At 48.4% G+C, this 23,856-nt stretch overlaps 1 protein-coding gene, 1 long non-coding RNA gene and 1 other non-coding gene across 10 annotated transcripts in view; 1 reads left to right on the top strand and 2 right to left on the bottom strand.

Annotated features, from left to right (window-relative positions):
* The window catches only part of SMURF1 (SMAD specific E3 ubiquitin protein ligase 1), a 110,665-nt gene extending 102,084 nt beyond the window's left edge, over positions 1-8,581 (top strand). For 6 of the 8 annotated variants that reach the window (XM_058710796.1, XM_058710798.1, XM_058710797.1 and 3 more), the window contains 4 exons: positions 942-1,062; positions 1,971-2,172; positions 3,637-3,721; positions 5,242-8,581. In XM_058710796.1, the coding sequence (XP_058566779.1) occupies positions 942-1,062; positions 1,971-2,172; positions 3,637-3,721; positions 5,242-5,341 (508 nt within the window). In that variant the 3' untranslated portion in view covers positions 5,342-8,581. The remainder of the gene's footprint in view (positions 1-941; positions 1,063-1,970; positions 2,173-3,636; positions 3,722-5,241) is intronic. The other 2 variants (XM_058710795.1, XM_058710801.1) reach the window with 1 other exon arrangement.
* LOC131501105 (uncharacterized) overlaps positions 1-15,662 on the bottom strand; it is a 39,405-nt gene extending 23,743 nt beyond the window's left edge. The window contains exons 1-2 of the long non-coding RNA XR_009256634.1: positions 15,496-15,662; positions 14,463-14,934 (exon numbers count right to left, since the gene is read on the bottom strand). This is a non-coding gene — a long non-coding RNA (uncharacterized LOC131501105). The remainder of the gene's footprint in view (positions 1-14,462; positions 14,935-15,495) is intronic.
* A 7,101-nt stretch (positions 15,663-22,763) lies between these two features.
* LOC131501754 (U6 spliceosomal RNA) lies at positions 22,764-22,865 on the bottom strand. The gene has a single exon (XR_009256882.1). It is a non-coding gene; the product is annotated as a U6 spliceosomal RNA (small nuclear RNA).
* Between the last annotated feature and the right edge of the window lie 991 nt (positions 22,866-23,856).

The following is a 23,856-nucleotide window of genomic DNA, read 5'->3' as shown; positions in this document are numbered from 1 at the left end:
TGGGTTCACATTTAGGTTGTTGAGGCTCCTTGGCTGTTTGAGGCTTCCCTTCCCTGCCGGCACCTGTGACCAGAATCCCAGGAACAGAACAGACTTTCAGCCACGGTCGGGGTTCAGTGGTGGGGGCTGTGCACAGAGGCGCCCCTAGTGCCACCAGAGCCGGCCCGTTGAAGGGAGGATAATGACCCCAGAGCCCAAGCTGGGGAAGGGATTGCAGGTGACCTCCCAATTCTGGGTGTGAAGGTGGTGAACGCAGGAGAGAATAGAAGCCTAGAAGTTTCCTTGAGATCAGTCTCGAGGAAGTCTACTCCACGGTAGTTTGTTCTCTCTTCTTTTTGTCTTTAATGTTTATTTTGAGATAGAGAGACAGCAGATAGGGGTCGGGCAGAGCGAGAAGAGACAGAATCCCAAGCAGGCTCCGCGCTGTCAGTGCAGAGTCTGACGTGGGGCTCCATCCCACAAACCCTAAGATGGTGTCCTGAGCTGAAATCAAGAGTCGGACCCTTAACCAGCTGAGCCGCCCAGGCGCCCACCTCTTCAGGCAAATAAACGGCAGTCGCTCGCACTGGGGAATTGGAAGCATGCGGGCGTGTGCGTGCGGAGGCTGCCAGACTGGCGCGTGTTCTCACGTATCCTGTGTGTTATTTTCAGGTCTACTTTTCAGTTATGGCGCTTGCTCTAACAGGTCAGGTTAATTCCTACAGCTATTTTTAGCGAAGCATCAGCATGTATAAGGGCCTGTGCTGACTTATTTTTAACCTGATACTGAGGCTAGGCAACGTCGTCCCGTCTGCCCCCGCCTCCGCCCCCGCCTCCCGCCCCAAGGGAAGGCCCGGCAGGCAGGCTGCCAGGTTCAGGTGTCAGAACCTTCTGTGGAGAAAACTTTTTTTTTTTTCATGAACCATTTGATGCTGCCTCCAACTTGTGAATTTGTTTCTCAGGTTGTATGTAAATTGGAGGTTCATGCGGGGGATTGAAGCCCAGTTCTTGGCTCTTCAGAAGGGGTTTAATGAACTCATTCCTCAACACTTACTGAAGCCGTTTGACCAGAAGGAACTAGAGGTACGTGCTCACCGGGCCAAGCCAAGGAGGCATTAAAGGGCGCAAATGAGATCGGTGTTTTCTTGTTTTACAACCTGCCTGCAGAATGAGGCTTGTCTGTCCCCGCGGCAAGGCCAGGGGTTTGTCGGGGCTCCCGACTAGCAGGCCTAGAGCGAGCGGGGTGTCGAGGGCGTCTGAGCCTGTTTATGACAAGGACAGGTGTCTGCTTGGCAGCAACGAGTCCAGATCATTCTCCGGACATTGTTCGGGGTGTCCTGTGGCTTATCCTCATGTTCAAGATCTCCAGCCGTGGCGGTTTCCAAACCCCTCCCACGTATTTACCTCGGATCGAGGAGATTCTCTCGCGTATAACCAGATTCTCCCACCACGTCAACTTTGTGTTTCTGTTCTAGCTATTATTAGACTCCGCACAAAGTGTTATTGTCTTCTCGTGTCCCACTTCGTGTGTGTGAACATAGAGACTCATTCATCCCTTACCCACGTCCGTGCCAAGTGGCTCACGGCTTTGAAATCCTTGTCTTTCTGCCGCAGCGAGGCGCCTCCGTGGGCGGGCAGCAGCTCTGGGTGGGCCTCCCACCCGGTGCAGAAACTCGCACACCACTCCCCTCCCAGCCTTGCTGTGACGGCCCCTGGGGTCCCGGGGAGGTGGCCCCATTTTACAGTCAGCCCCTTCAGTCTCGCCGGTCGGCCCTTTGGTACTGACTCCTTGCGGATGAGGAGAGCAGACCTGGTTGTAAGAAAAGGCGCTGTTGGGAGCGTGGGCCCGTCTCCCTCTCCGCTTGTCGGAGTCTCTGGCTAGTTTATTCGGACGCCACGAATTCCCTCCTTTCAGACGCTGGGAAGCTGGGAGGCTGCCATGACCCGGTCTGTACATCTGAGAAATAACTTGCCTCTAAACGCCTTCGCAGCTGATCATAGGCGGCCTGGATAAGATCGACGTGAGCGACTGGAAGTCCAACACTCGGCTGAAGCACTGTGTGGCCGACAGCAACATCGTCCGCTGGTTCTGGCAGGCCGTGGAGACCTTCGATGAGGAGAGGAGGGCCAGGCTGCTGCAGTTCGTGACCGGGTCCACTCGGGTCCCTCTCCAAGGCTTCAAGGCTTTGCAAGGTGACTGATGTGGAGGCGGGGCTCCTGGCCCCACGCGTCTCCGCCAGGCACGTCCCCTGCCAGGCCACGGCAGGAAGAGCCGGACCGCCGTGGTGGTGTTTTCCTGAAACGTCTCCTAGGAAGTGGCGCGGCCTGTGTTTTCTTGTAGCGAACGCTGGGGGCCGTGGCCACCCCCACCCCCGGGGGCCCTCTTGTTGCCATTCTCTCTGCCGGTCCCCCAGTGCTCCGGGCCAACAGTGCTCCGGGGGTGCTAGCCTCTGCCCAAGCTGAGAGGAAATACCTGTAGACGCAAAGGGGGCGAGAATCTCAGCACAACAAAGCCCAGCTTCCTGTCAAACCCACCTTTCTCGGTGTCCCTGCAGGCCATGTGCCCAGCAGGCGGGGCATCATCTGGGGCGCGCAGCTGTGGCGGGTGCTGGCCAGCCTGGTGCCCGCCCAGGGCTGAGTTGGGCGAAACCTGAGTGAGGAAGGACCCCATGGAGCCGGTCCCTCCCCCACCCCTACAGAACTGGGGGACAGAGGGAGGGTACAAAGAGCAGCAAGGCTTTGGGGAAAGAAATTAGACGTTCTAAAGTGCACCGTGGATTCGTTCCTGAGTCTTCTGGTAGCAGCCGTCTCACTGCAGCCCCGAGGTGAGAGCGGCCCGGCCTGAGTGCCAGGAGATGGAGTCTCCTGCTGCCACAGTGTTGGTCATGAGCTCCAGGGGTCCTTCCTGAGCCTCGGTTTCCTCCTCTATGCAGAGGCACTGCCTGAGAGGCTCCGCTGTCTGGTGTAGGTACCCATCCCCTCTCTGGTCCCTTCTGACGCTGATAAAAAACCTGATATCCAGATTTTTGATAACCCTGAGAGCCAGAAGGAAAAAGGTGAAGAATGTTAGTTAGTATGTTAAAATGTAGCAGATGGACCTTTGCATGTTCCTAGAGATAGCATGTGTATTTCATGTAGAGAACATTCCCTGTAGACTTTTCCAGATTTGAAGGACTTCTTTGAGTGACAGAAGCTACTTCCATCCCCCTGGGCTGTTGTCCTAGGTGTTTGTGTCTTTTTCTTTTCCCCCCGTCCCTCCGCCTGGGGGATTCATGACTGTGTATCGTGCTTTTGTCATAACCCTGCTGTCCTCTGCCAGGGGCGGGCCCACTTGCTAAACATTTTGTTTAAAAAAAAGAAAAACCGTCACTGGTGATTTAAGGATTTTGTCCTTCAAATATCCCCACTTGAGTGGGCCCACGGCCAGGGTCCAGGAGGAGAGCTCTCACGCGTCTCTGCCCCTGCGATTTTCTAGAATGGCTGGGATAGGTCGCTGGACGGTCAGCGTGTCCTAACCCAGGTGCAGGCTATGCCGCCGCGTGAAGCCCACGACCGTCCGGCAGGACGACCTGCCCGGGCATCGGGCCGAGGGTGTGGTTGGCAGTGGGGCCCGGGGCCCGCCTCTGAAGTGCATTAACTAGAATGTTGTCTCGTAAGGTTCTACAGGCGCGGCAGGGCCCCGGCTCTTCACCATCCACCTGATCGACGCCAACACAGACAACCTTCCAAAGGCCCACACCTGGTAAGGACCTCGCTGTGGCATCGCGGGGAGCCTGTCCCTGCGCCTGCCACCCCGCGCGTGACTCCCCGTGCTTCCTTTACCTGCGCCCCAGGACAACTGGCCGTGGAACCAGTGTCAGGTGGGATGAGTGCTTGGCAGTGTGTCACATGAGGGTTATCAGAAGTCTCTTTCGTGAAACCAGTTTTGTCGTGAGATGTGATTAACGGCGGCTGGCATTCGGCAGCTCCAGCCTTGCCTTTGCTGGGCCGCGCGTGTGCACACACGTACCTCCCTGCGGGGGGGAGTTGTCATTTTCAATCCGGAGTTCCCAGTCTTTGCTTCCTGTGTTTTCCTTCTTGGAACTTGGTGATGGATGCATCTTGCACATTGAAAACTTCTTAACTTTCCTAAATTTTAACATCATTCATACCTGTAGCAGATGATTTTCCCTTGCAGTTTAAAAATCAAGTCACTTACGTACGCTTTGTCTCAGAAACCACGTATCAAAAGGACCAGCGTGTCTAGTTCGCGAGAGCCGGTTCCTTGCCATCGAGATGTGTAACATTGCAACAGAAGCTTCCTGATTGGGAACCCAGGGGTGTGGGTTCAAGTGCTTACATGGCCAAGGCCCTACCGAGGCTGTGGCGCCCGGCCCCGCGTGGCCGTTACAGACACAGCATTGTGTTGACCCACGGCAGCTGCTTTCTTCCCTAGGACTCTGCCCTTTCATAGTTGAACGTTTAGAATAAAACGGATGTGAGAACTGTCCTCAGATGCTGAAGTCCCAGCTTCAAGAAAAAAACTATGACACAGTTTAGCCCAGTTCTTTCTTGACAAAAACCATCCTTAACTGCTTGACCGCTAGTAATTCAGTAGTTCTCACTATCTCAGTCAGAATTTTGTATGTTTTGACTTATTAGGAGAGGATATCCTTCTTAAAGGATGCCTTTTCTTTCTTTCTTTTTTTTTTTTTTTAATACAACACTAGAATTTCTCCAGGGAAATGTTGATTCATCTCCTCCTATTAGAGATTTGACGTTTTACTAGTTTTGAGATAATAGTTTGTTTCTGCAGGAAACATCCCAGACTGCCCCATTTGGTCTCAGGTCAAGTCACGGAGGATTACACAGACAGGCAGTGGATTGTCAGTGGTGATCTGACAGTCGGCCAGTCTGGATTACGGTGGTCCACGTGCGAAGAAGACAACCACCACTGCATCAGGAAGGATCTTTGTCCTGATACAACCAGGACATAGTAATCGGTTTAATTTTGGCTTTCAAGATCTTAAGACTTATTTTGTTCTGTGTTCCATGAAAAATCTTTGCTTTCGAAACAGAAAAGCACCAGGGGGGAGTGGAAAACTTGCCTGTACCCCCCACCCCAGCTGGGCGATGAGATGCTTGGCCCCATCCGCCTGTATACTCACATGCTGCTAGCTCGAGGCCCTGAATGCTCTGCTCCCGCCTGCCCTTGTCCTCGAACCAGGGCCTAGGACCAGATGGCCCCAGCAGTGACTCTGTCGCTCTTTTGTCCTCTTCCAGCTTTAATCGGATCGACATTCCACCTTACGAGTCGTACGAGAAGCTCTACGAGAAGCTTTTGACGGCCGTGGAGGAGACTTGCGGGTTTGCCGTGGAGTGAAGAGAGCAACCAAAGGCAACAGATTCTAGCTCACGACCACCAGACCAAAAGCAAGCTTTCTGTGCGCCTCCTGCGAAGCTGGCTGAGGCCCGGGAACCCTAGATGACCCGAGGGAAAGGGTTTTCTCCCCTCCTTTTCGTTGGGGGAGCGAGGGGGGTGGGGGGACTTTGGTTGGCGGCTCCCACCCATATTTTCCTCCTTTCTGACAGTGATCCCCACCCCCTAACCCCCCCCCCCCCCCTTCCATCGCCCATCCAATAAAGTGCAGCCAGGTTTAGCATTTGGCTTCGGTCACACAGGATACCCTGCAGCGACTGTAACCCACATGGTTGGTGATAGGCTCGCGGCCCTGTGGTCTTTATAGGAGGATCGACCCACAAGTTCTGGAACTGAGCTTGGCTTACTGAGGGTTTGTAACCGGTAGCTCTTCTGTCTCCAGACAGTACTGAGGTCCCTTTTCAAGTTCTGCAGCTCAAATTCCAGTCACACCCTAGCAGCCTGCTCTGGGAAGCAGATTAATTTCTAACTGAAAAATAACCGTACTGTCCATTGGAATTCTGCCCCAGCAGGAAGCTTGCATCCAAAGTGTGCTTCCCTTTTGGAAAAGTAAAGGAACTGGGGCAGCTTTTGCTGGAGGCCTGGGGTATTTTTCAGGGGATCCTGGCTGAAAAAACTTGCATAGAGAAAAATGATCTTTCCTTTTAAGAGTCCCTTTTGCCACATTATCTATCTAGCTTGAGATATTTTTCCAGTGAAAATACCACGTAACAGAGCTTATAAAAGAACACACCAAACCAGCCTCAGATCCATGCAGCCAGTCCCGGGCTGCGGCTCCCCCACCACGTGTATGTCGAGGAGGGTCGGCTGGGTCACTTGAATACTAACCAAGTGTTGTGCGGAAGTTGCTAAGAGCTGGACTAACAGAATTCTGCTGTTGTAGCTGCTGGCTTGGTGCAAAGTAGCCTCACAGGGAGAGAGGGAACGGGCCACCCCACTGACTTAAATCCACCCTGAGTTATGGTTTTACGAAGAGTAGGGCACGAACGCAAACCTGTCGGTGGAGGGGACCCTTCACCCTGGCTCATTCTGCTCGTTTCCCGAGTGTCGGGTGGAGACGCGAACAATCACTACTACTCAGTTCGCTCGCCCAGACGTCCTCACGTGACGAGCAAGGCCAAAGCAAGCCTGGACCCTGAGTTTCCAACACCATTTTCCAATTCGCACAGAAGTTCAACAGTATTTGAACAAGGTGGTTTGATTTGCGATGAACTTCCGTGAAGGGCAGCAGCCAATCGTCCTGTTTGGTTTTTTGTTGTTGTTTTGTTTGGTGGGGGGGGTTGGGGGGGCAAATGCGGGGTAATTCATCAGGAAGACATTTCACTGTTGGAAGTCTGCCGTTGGTTTCGGAGTTAAGCGTTGGGATCCAGCTGCAGGTCTGAGGTGGGTCTGGAAGGCTTTCAGGTGACTCTCTTTTTGTCACGGATACCTCCGGAGCTAGGTGGGTTTGGAGGCGAGCTCACCCTTGTGGGTCTTGCCGTGTGGTTCTTTGGCTTGCCCCGAAGCATTCTGTGGCTGCCGTGCGGGAGCTCGGGAACCCCTGGGAGAGATAGACCCTCCCTCGGAACAAGAAGTTCGCCTGGTTCGGTGGGCCGTGGGCTAGCGGCTGTGGGTTCCAAGAGCTGTGAGAGAGCGCGCGTCTGGCCACTTACGGAGGAGGTGCCAGGGTAGAGAGATGTCAAGGGTGACAGCTGCAGAGGAGAGATTAAATCCGTTCAGGAAGTCCAGGCCGTATCATGGGCTTGGACTGTCAGAAGTTCTGCCTTGCCCTGGTCAGGCTTACCCCGAGTCTCGCTCGTTTACCATCGTCCTTCAGAGGGCGTTCTAGAAGCTGGCTCCCCCTGCCTGACTCTCTAGTCCTCCCTCGTAACCTTCCTCTGCTAGAGTAAGGAAATGTCGGCTATGGCCCTTCCCCCACAGAGGCCTCCTCTCGAAGGTGCCCCTCAACCCCCCAGTGTGAGGAGGAGACCTCCACGGAGAGCTGAGGGCACATCCAGACCGAGCGGGGGAACCACGGATTGTTCCTGTGGTTTGGCCCAGAGCTGCAGGAATGAGCGGGGAGACGAGGGTCTAGCGGGACTGTGGCACGTGGCTCCTGTAAGACGATCTTTCTGCTGTCGGGAGGAACAGTCCTTAGAACCCGCGCCTGCCAGCCCCATGCTGCCCGCGGGTGTCAGGCGTGGGCCCAGCAGGCGGGACTGGCCTGTAAGGCGGGGCTTTCCTCCCTCATCAGTCGTCCTCGTCAGCTGTGTGTTACAGTGGGGCCTGAAAGAGCAGAACTTTCCAGAGCCCTGGTTTACTGTCGCCAGACAGGCCCGTCAGTAGCATTGCACTTCTAGAACCTTGGATTAGGCCTTTTGAACCACGGAAAGAGCAGTGTGGCAGACAGTGGGTAAAAGCTCCCGATGACTCCACTTTGGGTCCACGTGGACCCTGTTCCCACGAGCTCTCGTTTGTGGCCCTTGGTGATCCCCAACATCCCCCGCCCCCGCCGTCCCCTTCCCACCCCTTGGCCCAGATGCTTCAGGGGCCCGACTTGCAGGCTTGCCCTCACCAGCGGTCATCAGCCGACCCTCAGGGATGCAGCAAACCACCGCTCTGCCAGCGCTGTAGGAAGGAGAAACAAAGGGGCTGCTTGGGGGACACAGTCAGGGCAGCTCTCCCCGAGGGGAGACTCTGCCCGCCAGGAGTCCCGTGCTCCCCAAGCTTGCTCGGCCGCGTGGTCCCAATTCAGGTGAGGGGGTCCTCCACCCTGAGCTGTCAGGAGTGGCCTTCCGCAGAGAACCCACCCCGTCCCCCCGGCCCCGTCCGCAGCCAGGCGCGTGCCGCACGGCAGGCAGCCTTCCCGAAACATAGTATGAATTTTTAAAATTTGTTTATTTTTGTTTCTCAACCACTTTATAATGTATTTTTTAATTTATTTTGTAATGTCTTGTTTTTAAGTATTGCTGCTATCCTTGTTATTCTTCCCACTGTTTTTATTGCTGATTTATTTTGTGAAAATTGTACACTAATGTTCCGTTTTATGTCAAAATCAAAAGTATTTAAAGAAATACTAGTTCTATTTAATGTGGTTATGGAACCAGCTGGAAACACAAAACAAACAGTGATTGTACAGCAGGCTGGACCCAGGAGGTCAGGTTCATTTTGTTACATATGCAATAAACTCACGACTTTACATTTTTTTGGCGTCTGATACTTTGGTGTGGAGATGAGATTCCTTTTTTTTCCTCTCCAGTCCCGCAAAAAAGAAAGTCAATGGCTTGAAATACTGACAAGGACCTTCTAGGGAAAAAGGACAGACTTCAGAATTGTAGAAGGAACCGAAAAAACACGGCAGGCAGTTGAAAGTGCTCTACCAAAAGCAGAAACTTGTGGGATCGAGAAGTTTTTGAAGCTGTTGACTGGTTCCTCACATGCTGGTCATGTTTGTTGGTTTGCATTTTTATTTTTCTTTTTTGGATATTTTTATTGTGGTAAGCTACACGTAGTATCTGTCAGTGTATCCACTGGTTAAGGTCTACCTCGGTGGCATTAAAACACTCACAATATTGTATCACTGCCAATGTACCCAAACTTTTTCATCCTCCCAAACTAGAACCTAGACCCACTAACCAGTAACTGCTGCTCCTCCTTCCCCCGACACCTGTCCTACTTGGTCTCTGTGAACCTGCCTATTCTAGGTACTTCATGTAAGTAGAATCATAAAATATTGGTCTTTCCGTGTCTTATTTCACTTAGCGTAACATTTTCAAGGTCTACCCATGTTGAAGCATCGATCAAAATTCACTCCTTTTTATGGCTGAATGGCATGCCACTGTAGGAATGCACCACATTGTGTTTTTCCGTTGATTTGATGGACACTTGGTGGGATCGTTTTCTTTGTTGACTTGACCCAGCCATGATACCCAGAAAAGGCATTACAGAGTAACATCTGTGCGGTCTTGGATTTCTCTCAGCAGTGTTCCGCAGTTCTCAGTGCGTAAGTCTTTAGCCTCCTTGGTTAAGTTCATTCCTAAGTATTGCATTCTTTTTGATGCTATTTTAAATGGAATTGTTAATTTTCTTTCCAGATTCTTCATTGTTAGTGTCTAGAAACACAACTGATTTTGGTGTGTTGGCTTTCGAGGCTTCAACTTTGCTAATTTAATGATGTGTGTGTAATCTTTTTTTTTTTTTTTTAATTTTTTTTTTTCAACGTTTTTTATTTATTTTTGGGACAGAGAGAGACAGAGCATGAACGGGGGAGGGGCAGAGAGAGAGGGAGGCAGAATCGGAAACAGGCTCCAGGCTCCGAGCCATCAGCCCAGAGCCTGACGCGGGGCTCGAACTCACGGACCGCGAGATCGTGACCTGGCTGAAGTCGGACGCTTAACCGACTGCGCCACCCAGGCGCCCCGATGTGTGTGTAATCTTAATGTTGTCTACATATAAGATTGCATTGTTTGCAAACAGTTTTATTTCTTCCATTCGAATTTGGATGCCTTTTCTTTCTTTTTCTTGCCTAATTGTTCTGGCTAGCACTTCCAGTACTATCTTGAATAGAGGCAATGTGAGTAGACATCTGGTCTTGTCCTGACCTTAGAGGAAAAACTGTCAGTCTTTCACCTTTGAGTATGATGTTAGCTGTGGGATTTTTCATATACGGTTTTCATCGTGTTGAGGTATTTTCCTAGTATTGCTAGTTTGTTGGGTGTTTTTAACATGAAAAGGTATTGAATTTTGTCAAGTGGTTTTGCTGTGTCAGTTGAGAGTATTTACTTTCCCTTCCGTTCTGTTAATATGGAGTATTAAATCGATTTGTGTATACTGAGTGATTCTTGCATCCTAGGAATCCTCTTTTGTCATGATGTGTATAAAACTTTTATTCTATTGTTGGATTCGACTTGCTCATGTTTTGTTGGGGATTTTTTGCATCCATATTCATGAGGGATACTGACCAATAGTTTTCTTGTAGTGTCTTCATCTAGCTTTGGTATCAGGGTGATGCCGGCCTTCTAGAATGAGTTAGGAAGCATTCCCTCCTTTTTTTGGAAGAGTATGAGGAAGATTGGTGTTGATTCCTTAAATGTCCGGTAGAATTCGCTGATGAGGCCATTGGGTCCTGGGCTTTTCTTTGTCGGGAGGTATTTGATTACTGATTCAATCTCCTTACTAGTTATAGGTCTATCCAGACTTGATATGTCTTCATGATTTAGTCTCCGTAGGTTGTGTGTTTCTAGAAATTTGTCCATTTCTTCTAGGTTAACCATTTTGTTGGCATATAGTTATTCACAGAGCTCTGTTATAACCCTTATTTCTGTAAATTTGCAGTAAGATGCCCTCTTGTGTCATTGAGTCCTTGTCCTCTTCTCCCACTGCAGGCATCTAGCTAAAGGTTCGCCATTGTGTTGTTTTTTTGTTTTTGTTTTTTTGGAAGAACCACCTCTTGGCTTTATATTGGCTTTCTCTATTGTTTTCTGTTCTCTATTTTATCTCTGCTGTAATGTTGTTTCCTTCCTACTGCTGGCTTTGAGCTTAGCCTTCCTCCTTTTCCAAGTTCCATAAGGGATAAAGTAAGTTGTTGATTTAAGGCCCTTCTTCTTTTTTAATGTAAGCATTTATGGCTCTAAGTTTCCTTCTTAGCACTGTTTTCAGTTCGGGTATGCTGTGTTTTCACAGTCATTTGTCTCAAGATGGGTTCTAATTTCCCTTGCGATGTATTTATTGCTTGGCTTTCACATATTTATGAATTTTCCTTCCGTTATTGGTTTCTAGCTTCAGTACATTGTGGGAAGAGCAAATATTTTATATGCTTTGTCTTTTTAAATTTTTTGAAACTTGGTTCGTGGCCTCACAGAATGTCATTTATTATGGAGAATGTTCCACGTGCACTTGAGGGAAATGCATATTTTGCTGTTGTTGGATGTTGTATATATGTTGGTTACGTCCAGTTGGTCTGTTGTGTTGTTCAAGTCCTCTCTTTCCTTACTGACCTACCTGGTTGTTCTAGAGTCCGATTACTGTAATGTAAAATTTCCATTTTGCCCTCCTGTCTTTCAGTGTTTGCTGTGCGTGTCTCAGGATTTATCTGTCGAAGTCTGTTGAGTTTCTTAAAGTTGTATATTCATTTCTTTACTCAAATTTGAGAAATTTTTGTCCATTACTTCTTCAGATAAGTTCTCTGCCCCTTTCTCTCTCTTTCTCCTTTTGGGAGTCCAAGAGTGCATATGTTTGTCTGTGTGGTGGTGTCCCATTAAGTCCCTTAGGCCTGCTTCACTTTTTTTTTCGTTTTTGCTCCTCTGTTTCAGTGATTTCAGATGACCTGTCTTTGGGTTCACAGATTCTTTTCACTATTCAGGTCCGCTGTTGAATCCCTTTATTGCATTTTTTCAGCTCCAGAATTTTTTAAAAGATTTTATTAATTTAATTTTAATTTTAATTTTATATTTTATTTTATTTGAGAGAGAATCCTCAGCCGGTTCCATGCCCTGCACAGAGCCTGATGCAGGGCTCAATCCCACAATTCTGGGATCATGATCTGAGCTGGAATCAAGAATCAGATGCTCAACCAACTGAGCCACTCAGGAGCCCCTTAATAACATACATAACTTTTTGATATTCTCATTTTGTCCATATATCAGTTTCTTGATTTCCTTTAGCTCTTTGAGCATATTTAACAGTTATTTGGTTGAAGTCTTTTCTAGTAAGTCGGATGCCTATGTTTCTTCAGGGATGGTTTGTGTGGTTTCTGGAGATAAAGATTTTGTTTCTTTGTGCCCTGTTTTCCTGTCTCTTTGTATGCCTTGAGATCTTTGTTGAAAAGTAGTCATTTGAAAAAAACAGCCCTGTCTGCCCAGTCTTTGCACAATGGCAGGAGACCTTCACTAAATTGTAGGGTGTGTTCTAAGACTTGTGATCAACCCAGGGTAATGGCTTAAGTCTTGGGTCTTTTATGGGCACGTGTTACGCCTGGGCCTGTACTTCCTCCAATCCCCAGCCTGTATACCTGGCTGCTTTTCAAAAGTCTTAATTTTCCAGAGTGTCCCCCCAGCTTCTTCTCAGAACCTTAGATGTTACTGTATTCTTCTGCCCATGAGAGCGTGCCCCAGCCCTCCATGGGTCATCTTTCCCTGTCTGAGCTCCAAGTCAGGCACAACAGAAACCCCAGTCCCCTGGGCAGTCCACAGACAGGTCAGAACATTGCCAATGAGTTCTGCTCTCCTCCTTCCAGCACAAGGGAGGAAGCCAGGAGGAGGCTGCTTCCTCCCAACCACACATTGTCGTGCCAGGAAGGGTTGAGGCAAAGGCAAGTAAAACTGCCACAAAATCCCCTACCATTTTGACCATGGCTTTTTCTCGATTGGGCGTTCGCCTGGTTGCTGTAGATTTTGGAATGATTTCCAGAGGTCCCATAGTTATTTTAGTCAGTCTGTAGGTCCTTTTATGTATTTATTTTCAATGTTTCCATGGGGGTAGCACAGGCCTGGAGCTTCCTACTTGGCCATCTTCAATCTCTGCCTTTTGATTAGAGAGTTGAATACATTTGCATTTAGTTACTCCTAAGAAAGAACTTGTTTCTTCCATCTTATTGTTTTTTACGTGCCTTATGGCTTTTTTTGTCCCTCACTTCCTCCACTGCTGCCTTTTGCATTTGATTTTTTATAGTGACATTTTGATTCTCTTCTCATTTCCTTTTGTATATATTCTATAGATATTTTCTTTGTGGTTACCACAGGGATGGCACTTAACATCCTAATGTTACAACAACCTAATTTATGCCAACTTAAATAGCACATAAAACTCCCTGATCCTGAATGGCTCCATCTCCCCCTTCTGTTACTGATGTCACAAATTACGTCTGTATATAGTTAGGTTTTGTAATGCATGTGCCTTTTAAATCCTGTAGAAAATAAGTGGACTTAACAAACCGAAATTATAATAATAATAGCTTTTATAACTGCCCCTGTATTTACTTTTACTGGAGATTCTGATTTCTGCTTACAGCTTTGAGTTACTGTATCATCTCAAATGGAAGGGCCTCCTTTAGCATTGTTTGTAAAGCAGTTCTGTTGGTAACAAACTCCCTCACTTTTGAAGAGCAATTTTGCTGGATATAGAATTCTGGCACCTTCTTTCATCAATTTGAATAAATCAACCCTCTGCTTTCTGACCTTCAAAGTCTGATGAGGAATCTGCTCATCTTCTGTGGATTCCTTGTATGAGAAAAGTCACCTCTCTTGCTGCTTTCAAGATTCTTTGGTATGTCCTTGAATGTGTTCTATCTTGAGTTTATCCAACTTCTTATAGTTGTAGATTCATATCTTTCATCAAACTGAGAAGGTTTTTGGTCATTGTTTCTTCAAATATTCTTTTGACTCCTTTCTTACTCTCTGTTCTTTTGGGATTCCCACCATCTATGTTTTTCTATTTAATGGTGTCCCATGGGACTCTGGTTCTGTGCACTTTTTTTCTCAGTTTCAATTGTCCTATCTTTAAGTTCATTTATTCTTTCTTCTGCTTTAAATGTGTTTTTGAACTCCCCTAGGGGATTCTTCATTTTAGTTATCGCACCTTGCAGTGCTGGAATTTTCTTTTGGTTCCTTTGTATAACTTCTGTATCTATTGACAATTTTTTATTCTTTTTCAAGTAGGCTCCATGCCCAGCACGGAGCCCAGTGCAGGGCTTAAACTCAAGATCCTGAGATCAAGGCCTGAGCTAAGATCAAGAGTTGGACGCTTGGCTGACTAAGCCATCCAAGCACCCCAGTATTCTTATTTTTGGCCACATAACAGCTCACCTGTCTTACCTGATGGTCAGAAACAGATGGATAGATACAAAATGCCCTCAAGAGGCAGAATAGCAAGACATGGGATTGAATCCTGGCTTTGTAATTTGACCTTGAATGTGTTACCTACCCTGTGCCTTGGTTTACTCATTTGTAAAATGGGGAGAACATCATCTTTCTCCCAGGGGTAGTGCACCACTGAAATATGTTGCACACAGACAAGCTCTGTCATAACGGATCATACTGTTCTGTCATAATGTTCATGTGAAGCAATGCTTTCCACATGAGAGTCTTACCTTTCTGCATCTTGCTCCCCTCGCGCACCTTGGGCACAGGATGGCGGGCTGCTGCTGCTTCTCCCCATCTGGCCAGGAGCTGTCCTGGGAACCTGGGCAGCCGCTGACAGCAAAAACAGCTCCCCAGGAGATGCAGAGAACTCCGGCAAGGGCTCCCTGCCCCCCAGTGCGCCGGATGGGAACCAGAGTCTCCAACCATCTTTCGGGGCCCTGGGCCAGGAGATGGAAGGATTAGGAGGGGTTGGGAGAGTCTTGAGTTTGAATCCTGCTCCAGTTCATAGCCATATGACGTTGGGGGGATTACTTAATTCTTGAGCCTCCGAAAGAGCAACACAGAGGATTCTCAAAACGTTGACAAATGACTCAGGTAAGGTGATGCTGTGTCAGAAGAGTCCTTCCGTCCGAGGATGGTGATGTCCAAGAGGGGCCTGCAGGAGGCTTCTGGGCCCCTGGAGATGCACGGCTCCTTGGTCTGGGTGGTGGTGAGGGAGTGATTACAGATGTTAAGAGTCGAGTTGTTTGCTTAGTGAAACAGGACGGGCCCACCCTCAAACCCGCAGCCACAGCCTGTCAGAAGAGACCCCTGAGGGGCATCTGCCCTGTTCCTCCTGGAAGAGACCTCCTGGTCTCCACACAAGGGCTGGGACCCCAGATCCAAACCGCCTCAAGCCCTGGACAGAGGAGCAGTGCCGGGTGACCTGGGGAAGACTCTGTGCCTGCATATGGTCTAGAAACCCCACCCCACCATTCTTTCATTTTCTGTACGGGGCTGTGCAAGCTCCCCAGCTGACACTCGCCCCGTCAGCTGCCCGCCCTGGGAGCCCTTCTCCACGCCAGCAGCTGATTGCACCCCAGCGGCCTTCCCACAGCTGTGCTCTCTGGCACCGGGTGACCTTTGAGCTGGGGCGGGGGGGGGGGGGTGCCTGGACGCAGGGGCGGGCCGGACGCAGGCCTGTCCAAGTATCTGCACCTCCCCAAGACCACCCCAGTGCCCCTGTACTGCCCTCTTCCTTTTGCCCCTTTTTCCACTCACCACACGCAGAGGAGCTGTGAAAATGTCACCGCAGGGCACCCTCTCTGTTCCCACGGGAATGGAAGGATGTGGGGTGGACTCACCTGTGGCCTGGCAGCTCAGCCAGGGAGACTCTGCTTCCTCTCAGGGAACCTGCATGGAGCTGCTTGGGGGCTGGCCAGGGCTCAGATGCCCAGCCCCAGCCGTCCGGCCCCCAGGAGGAGCACTCGGCCCCCCGGGAGTCCCATTGTGACATCAGCGTCAAGGACTTGTGGGATGGGTTCAGAATCAGGTTTCCTTGCTCACAGCCAGACCTCACATTCCCGAGACATGAACACCGAATATCCCTCTGGCTTTTAAGGGACCCGTAGTGCAGTCACTTGTGTGGGACCCTCCAGAACCCCTTCCACAAGCCTCTCAATTCAAAGCCAGACCCAAACCAGGAGGGGCCCTGTGAGCAGGAGTCTTCTGTGCGCACTGCAGGGCAGGTAGGGCCTTGGGCCCCAGAATGATGCAGGGAAGGAAGGGTGCTGGCCTGGCTGGCACGCCAGCCCCCGCGGCTCACGGGCTCATGTGATAAGACACACGTGTCCTGAGCCCTTGGGCTGACGGGTAGGGCCGGGGTGACCCGAACTCCAGGAACCACCTGTGGCCCCCGGGGCCCTGTCCACCTGCCCCAGGGGTTCCTCTGTCCTATGCTGTGGGCGCCGGGGGAGCACCCGGTGGCCTCCTGACAGCTGCAGTGCTTGTCACCATGCTGGTCATGGTGCCCAGTGGTGACACAGTGGCAGGGGACCCGAGACGGATCACTGGGGGAGATGGCCACAGTGAGGGTCATACTTGATTGTTCATCACGGAACGCCTGCTCTGTGTAGACAGGACAAGGTGCCCTCCCGGAGGAGCTCAGCTTTACACCCAAAGAGTCTAGAGGCCTTGGAACAAAGTTAATGGAAGCCAGATGACCAGAAAAGAAATCAAGAAAAATGAATCAAATCTGGAGGCCATTCATAAAGATCTGGAAAGCTCCCACTCTGTACTTGGGCTTCATGTCAAGTTTCAGAGGTGAACTGAGCAAAGAGAAATCTCAGCATGTGGAACAACGGAGCCGTCAGTCGTTGGAAGACGCCCCCCAAACACACCCAGTGGCGAGGGGACTACAACCAAAACGGCCTCCAAAAGCCAGCAGAGGAATGAGCCCCAGGAACGCCCGGATTCAGCAGTATCCTCTCCAAGGAAGCAGAAAGCCTCTTTCAGAAGCAGGAGAGGGGCTGGAAGAGACAAGGGTCAGCACATCGAATGAAGAGTCAGACAAACCCAGAGGGTTCACGGGCCCGGAGTCCGGTTCAGTTCCCCTAGTGACACTGGCCACCCCCAGCCTGTCCTGCAGCTCAGCCCCAGGAAGTCTTGGCCAGTGTCATGGAGAGGACACGGAGGGAGGGGGGCGTGGGCGGAACGGCTCCTTCGGGACCTGGAAAGCCCACAGAAGGCAGGTCACGAGGGGTTTGGAAGAAACTGACCGATGCCGCTCAGTGAGATGCTTTCACAAGCCTTGAGAAAAGACAAAACCACATGTGTGTTAGAGTAGCAAGGAAAGATAAAACCACCAGTGCTCTTACAGGTCACATTTAAACTCCCCAGAGAGGGGCGCCTGGTGTGGCTCAGTTGGTTAAGCATCAGACTCTTGGTTTCAGCTCGGGTCATGATCTTACGGTTCATGAGTTTGAGCCCCGCACCGGGCTCTGCGCTGACAGCGTGGAGCCTGCTTGGGATTCTCTCTCTCTCTGCCCCTCCACCTGCTTGCGGTCTCTCTCAAAAATAAAGTTAAAAAAATTTTTAAATCCCCAGAGAATGCTTCACTGTAGTCACACACACGAAAACACGGTGATGGATACACACATCAAATCATTATGTCGCATGCCTTGAATGAATACAATGTTCTGTGTCAGTCGGGTCTCAATAAAATTGGAAAAAATGAAAATTCATAAACTTGCATAAAAAAGTTCACAATCATTTAAAAATGTGTCAATAACTCACATATGAGAGTTATAGGATCTTCTGGATTTGAAACAATATTGTTTTTGTGGAAGTATAGTTGACACAATATTACATTAGTTTGAGGTATACAACGTAGGAACTCGATAATTCTAGACGTCATGCCATGCTCCCAAGTGTGGTTACCACCTGTCATCATATGACGCGATCACAGCACCACTGACTATACTCCCTGTGCTGTGCCTTTCATCCCTGTGACTTACTCATTCCATAGACGGGAGCCTGTACCTCCGAGCTCTCCCCTTCGCCCATTTTGCCCATCCCCCATCCCCAGGGTTTGAAAAATATTCAAAATGGGCTTGGTGTTTACCTGATGGGGCTGGTGTAGTCCGAATCACTGCTTCTAGAGGAACCAGGTTCTAATTCTAGAGACAGAGAACTTACATTAACTCGTGATCACCTAAGAAAGCTTGTGCTGGGCATAGAACCTGGATGCCAAAAACTTCCCATTTTCGGGGCACCTGGGTGGTGAAGCGTCGGACTTCAGCTCTAGTCTCATGATCTCGCGGTTGGTGGGTTTGAGCCCCACCTCGGGCTCTGTGCTGACAGCTCAGAGCCTGGAGCCTGCTTCAGATTCTGTGTTTCCTTCTCTCTCTGTCCCTCCCCTGCTCACACTCTCTCCCTCTCTCTTTCAAAAATAAACATTAAAATTTTTTTTTAAACTTTCCATTTTCTTTTATGATTCCCTAAATAAAGTCACAGATAGTGAAAGTTAGGAGTTCCAGCAGAAACTGCAAGAAGAAATGAATCTCCACTGACCATTTAATCAAGAATGAATTCCCTGTGTAAAGAGAAAGGAGAATCTTTCTGCAGCAATTTAGAAGATCAGACACACATGTGAAGAGCTGGAACCAGGTCAAGAGACCAAAATTCTTCCGGAAACGTCAGAAATCCTCAATGGCCTCTGTCAAGGCCAGCTCATTTCCCATGAGGGAAACACAGTAATTTACAAAAAGGTGAGGCAGACTTCAGACAAAAGTTACTCAGAAGAAATTAAAAGCCTAACATATGTCTCTAATGTTTCTGGCAAGGCATCTGGCAGGGGCTCATGAGGCCCAGCAGGGAATCCTCTGGAACCAGACTCCTCAGGAATAAGAAGGAACGTGGGGTTGTAAAGGTGCAGGGTCCAAGTGTAACCACGTCCCCCACAGGCTCAGGCCCGCTGGACAAGAGACCCTCCACTGAGTGCGTCATCCTCCTGAACCCAGGCCCAGACGCACAGACACTCATCTGTCCACAACAGCTGGCTGAGATGCTGGACTTCCCTTCCGACTCAGGCGTCACCCAGGAACAAGAGGTCCCAGGGACTGAGACCAAGAGCACCTGTCCTTCCCTTCGTTCAGGAAAACGAGGATCCTGCCCTCCAGGGATACTCTCCTCCAGCGGTCTTTGCTGGCCCAACACATACTCCACAGGCGATAGAAATGTCTACATCCGGTGCTGGATTCCACCTCTGTCCCCACGGTCCGAGGTGGTGATTTGCCTTCTAACGCAGCAACCGGACGGTCCAGGACCTTACCTAGGTAGCTTTATCTCTGCACTCAAGTAATTTTCAATTTTTTTCTCTTTTAGCCTCCTTGCTTTTTTAGTTCAGAGAGTATATATAGTGGGGTTCAAATTAGAATCTTGATAAAATTTTTCTCAAAATAATGATTAATAACAGAAGAATACTCAAATGCGAATCTTAAAAGTTAAATGATTCCACTTCATTCTATTTGAAGGTAGTATTAATATAGAATTTTTGTTGTTACTAAGTCTGTTAAAATAATCTATAAATAAAGCACTAATTTCTAAGGCAATTTTGACCATTTTCCTCTTTCAGTTTTATCACTGTTACTTACATGATTCCATAATAGCTCAAATGATAGTGTCAGAATACTAGAATTCTCAGGACAGGATCTCTAAACGTGCATTATAAATATGTGAATCCTTGGGGCGCCTGGGTGGCTCAGTCAGTTAAGTGTCTGACTTTGGCTCACATCACGATCTCACGGTTAGTGAGTTCGAGCCCCACGTCGGGCTCTGTGCTGACAGCTCGGAGCCTGGAGCCTGCTTCGGATTCTGCGTCTCCCTCCTTCTCTGCCCCTCCCCCGCTCATGCTCTGTCTCCCTGTGTCTCTCAAAAATAAATAAATGGTCAAAAATTTTTTTTTTAATTTTTAATTTACACCTTTGTAAATTATACCTCAATTTAAAAGTAACAAATTTAGGGGTGCCTGGGTGGCTCAGTCGGTTGGACGTCCGACTTCGGCTCAGGTCATGATCTCACAGTCCGTGAGTTCGAGCCTCGCGTCGGGCTCTGGGCTGACAGCTCGGAGCCTGGAGCCTGTTTCGGATTCTGTGTCTCCCTCTCTCTCTGACCCTCCCCTGCTCATGCTCTGTCTCTCTCTGTCTCAAAATAAATAAATGTTAAAAAAAAAATAAAATAAAAAAACAAAATAAAAGTAACAAATTTAAATGAAAGGCCTAGAGAGTGACGTCAGCAAGATGGAGGATTAGAAAGCTCCGGGCCTGTCCCCCCCCCCCCCCCCCCCCCCCGCCCCCCGACATGTGACAAAGAGCCAGAGACCAGCTGAAATACCTTTGCAGGAGCTCTGGGAATCTACAGCAAGTAAGCAAATGCCCAGCCAAGAAAAAGCTACATTCAAAATGATAGAACATTTCAAGGTGTTTTCACGTGCCCTTTCCCCACGTGCTCCCTGGTGTGGCACAGCACGATTTGGGGGAAGTGGCAGCCAGGTCCTGGGTCCCCCTTTTTTTACAAACCAGAGAGCAAAGCAGCCTGTCAAGGGTTGTCTGAGGGGCTGATCTTTGGGTCCCTTAACTTGGAGCCCAGTCAAAAGCAGCACAGCTCAAATCTCAGAGCACAGGAAGCAGCAAGCAGCAGCAGGCATGGCCTGTGGAACCCACAACAGGACCGTCTGCAGACACCCGGCACAAGGTTACTGATCGAGGAACACGATAGGGCACCTGAGGCTCGAGAAGACCGGGGTGGCACTCTCAGGAACATGAAGTCATTCGCTGATTCATTGATTCATTCATTGACTGACTGACTGATTGATCCATTCGTTGTTTAAAGTCCAGCATGGTGCCCAATGCAGGGCTTGAACTCATGACCCTGAGATCAAGACCTGAGCCGAGATCAAGTCAGATGCCTAACTGACTGACCATCCAGGCACCTCTGGGAAATTAAGGCATTTAAAAGCAGCCAGGCATCCAGGAAGGATTAGGCACACACACAGGCCCCGGGATGATGCACACCCAGATAAAACCCACACCTTTAAGCCCTCATGTTGTGCTGAACAGCAAAAGTCTTCCTCTGCACAGAACCAGTCCCTGAAAACTGGGACATGTTTCAAATGCCCAATTTTCAACAAAATATCACAAGGCAGAAATAAACCATGCTTCAAATAAAGGAAAAAACCCAAAGATCCAGAAATGGTTCTTGAAGAAACAGTATAAGACAAAGGCTTAACATTAGCTTACGAACATAGGCTTCTAAGACAAAGACTATAAAGCAACTGTCTTAAAAATGCTCAAAGAGCTAAAGGGAAACATGGGCAAAGAAGCAGTGGAAATCAGGAGAATAGTATATGAACAGAAATTCTGGAGCTGAAAAATATAGTAAGTAAACTGAAAAAAATCCATTAGAGGGTTCACTGGCAGACTTGAACAGGCAGAGGAAAGATTCTGTGAACTTGGGAGACAGGTCATTTGAAATCACTGACTCAGAGAAGCAGAAAGAAACAGAATGAAGAAAAGTGAAGAAAGGCTAAGCGTTAAGCGTTGTCTAGCATACCATCAAGGGGGCCAAAATGGGCACTATGAGAATCCCAGAAGGAGAGGAGAGAGAGAAAGAGAGAATTATTTGAAGAAATAATGGCTGAAAACTTCCCAAATTTGAGGACAGACATGGATGTATAAATCCAAGAGGCTCAAGGACTGTAAGGAGGATAAACCCAAAGACACCTATACTGGGGCACGTTATAATTAAACTGTTGAAAACCAAAGACATAATCTTCTAAAGCAGCAAGGGTGGCTCACCGTGTATGAGAGATCCCTAACAAAATGATCAGCAGACTTCCTAGCAGAAACCATGGAGACTGGAAGAGTGGTATGATTAAAGTGCTGAGAGAAAAACAAAAACAAAAACAAACAAGCTGCCAGCCAAATTTTCTATATCCAGCAAAACTTCACAAAATGAGGAAGAAAATTAAAACATTTCCGGATAAATAAAAGCCAGAGGAATTCATCACCACTAGAGATGCCCTATAAGAAACAGCTTAGGCCTTCATGTTGGAATGAAAGGGTGCTAGACAGTAATCAAAGCCATACAAACATATAAAGTTCTCTAGTAATGAATGGTTAAATACATGGGCAAGTATGGCGATTCGGTTTGTAACTTGACTTTTAATTTGCTACACGACTTAAAAGCCAAGTGTGCAAAACCTATGTTTGTGGATATACAACGTTTAAGGATGTGATTTGATACATCAACAACAAATGGAGGGCAGAACTATAAAAAAGTAGAGTTTTTGTATATGGTTGAAGTTGCTATCAATTCAAATGAGACTGCGGTAATTTTAAGATATTAAGTGTGATCCCCATGGTAACCACAAAGAAAATATCTGTAGGATATACACAAAAGCAAATGACAAGGAACTAAAATGTCCCCACAGAAAAACAAAACAAACGAAAAACCAACTGAATACAAAGGAAGGCAGTAACTGGGTAAATGGGAGAAAAGCTCTAAGACACAGAAAACAAGTAACAAAATGGCAAGAGTAAGTCCTCCCTGGTCAGTAATTAGTTTAAATGTAAATGAATGAGGGGTGCCTGGGTGACTCAGTTAATCATCTGACTCATTTACAAAAATTTTTTAAAGTTTATTTATTTATTTTGAGAGAGACGGAGACCACGTGAATGGGAGAGGGGCAGAGAGGGAGAGGGAGAGGGAGAGAATCCCAAGCGGGCTCAACACCGCCAGCACAAAGCTCAACCCAGGGCTCGAACTTATGAAACTGCAAGATCATGACCTGAGCCGAAACCAAGAGTCAGACGCCGAACCAACTGGGCCACCCCACAGTGTCTGACTCTTCACCTTGGCTCGGGTCATGATCTCACGGTTGTGAGATCGAGCCCCAGACCGGGCTCTGGGCTGAGCGTGAAGCCTGCTTGAGATTCTCTCTCTCTCCCTCTCTGTCCCGCCCCCAAAATAAATAAATAAATAGATGAATTAACTAATTTGAAAAAGTGAATGTAAACGTATCATCCTTGCACAGGGGCCACGCTAACCTTCTCTGCATCCTTCCAACTTTAGTATATATGCTGCCGAAGCAAGTGCAAAAGTGAATGTGAACGAATTAAACTCCATGATAATAAGACAGATTGGCAGAATGGATAAAAAACCAGGATCCATCTGCACACCGTCCACAAGACTCACTTTAGATAGAAGGACACACACGGCTTGAAAGTTAAAGGATGAAAAAGGGCATTCCACACACAACAGTAATGACAGGAGAGCAGGAGTAGCTATACTGATGTCAGACAAAATAGACTAAGATAGGAACTATTTCAGAGGCAGAGAAGGGCAGCATATAATGATAAAAAGGTCAATTCCCTAAGAAGACAGAACAGGTACAAACATACACGCACCAAATATCGGAGCTCCTAAACATGTGAAGCCAATATTGACAGAATCAAAGGAAGAAATAGCTCTACAGTAAGTGTGGGATATTTCCAATACTCCACTTCCAATAATACACAGAACAAGCAGACTGAAGATCAGTAATGAAAACTCTAAACCCATCATACCCAAAAGACCCCTGCAGAACACTACCCAACATAATCCTACATACAGAAAAACCTAAGAAAATACATACCAAAAAATTGTTAGAACAAAAAACAAATATATACCATCTTCCTAAGGAGCCTTTTAGGTATTTTTTTATCAAATCAGCCCCCTTAACAGGGGAACAATACTACTCCTGTTGACAAAGTACGGTCTAGGGGTGCCTGGGTGGCTCAGTCGGTTAAGCACCTGAGTTCGCTCGGGTCATGATCTCACGGTTTGTGAGTTCGAGCCCCACGTCGGGCTCTGTGCTGGCAGCTCGGAGGCTGGAGCCTGCTTTGGATTCTGTGTCTCCCTCTCTCTATGCCCCTCCCTCACTCTCACTGTGTCTCTCTCAAAAATAAATAAACCCTAAAAAAAAATTTTAAAAGAAAAAAAAAAAAGAAAGTATGGTCTAGGGGCGCTTGGCTGGTGGCTCAGTCAGTGGAGCATGTGACTCTATCTTGGAGTCGTGAGTTCAAGCCCCCGGTTGGGTGTAGA

The sequence above is a fragment of the Neofelis nebulosa genome, chromosome 18 (assembly GCF_028018385.1).
Source record: "Neofelis nebulosa isolate mNeoNeb1 chromosome 18, mNeoNeb1.pri, whole genome shotgun sequence".
Taxonomy (NCBI): domain Eukaryota; kingdom Metazoa; phylum Chordata; class Mammalia; order Carnivora; family Felidae; genus Neofelis; species Neofelis nebulosa.
Note: the sequence above shows the minus strand (reverse complement) of the source record. Positions and strands in the feature narration are given on the sequence as shown.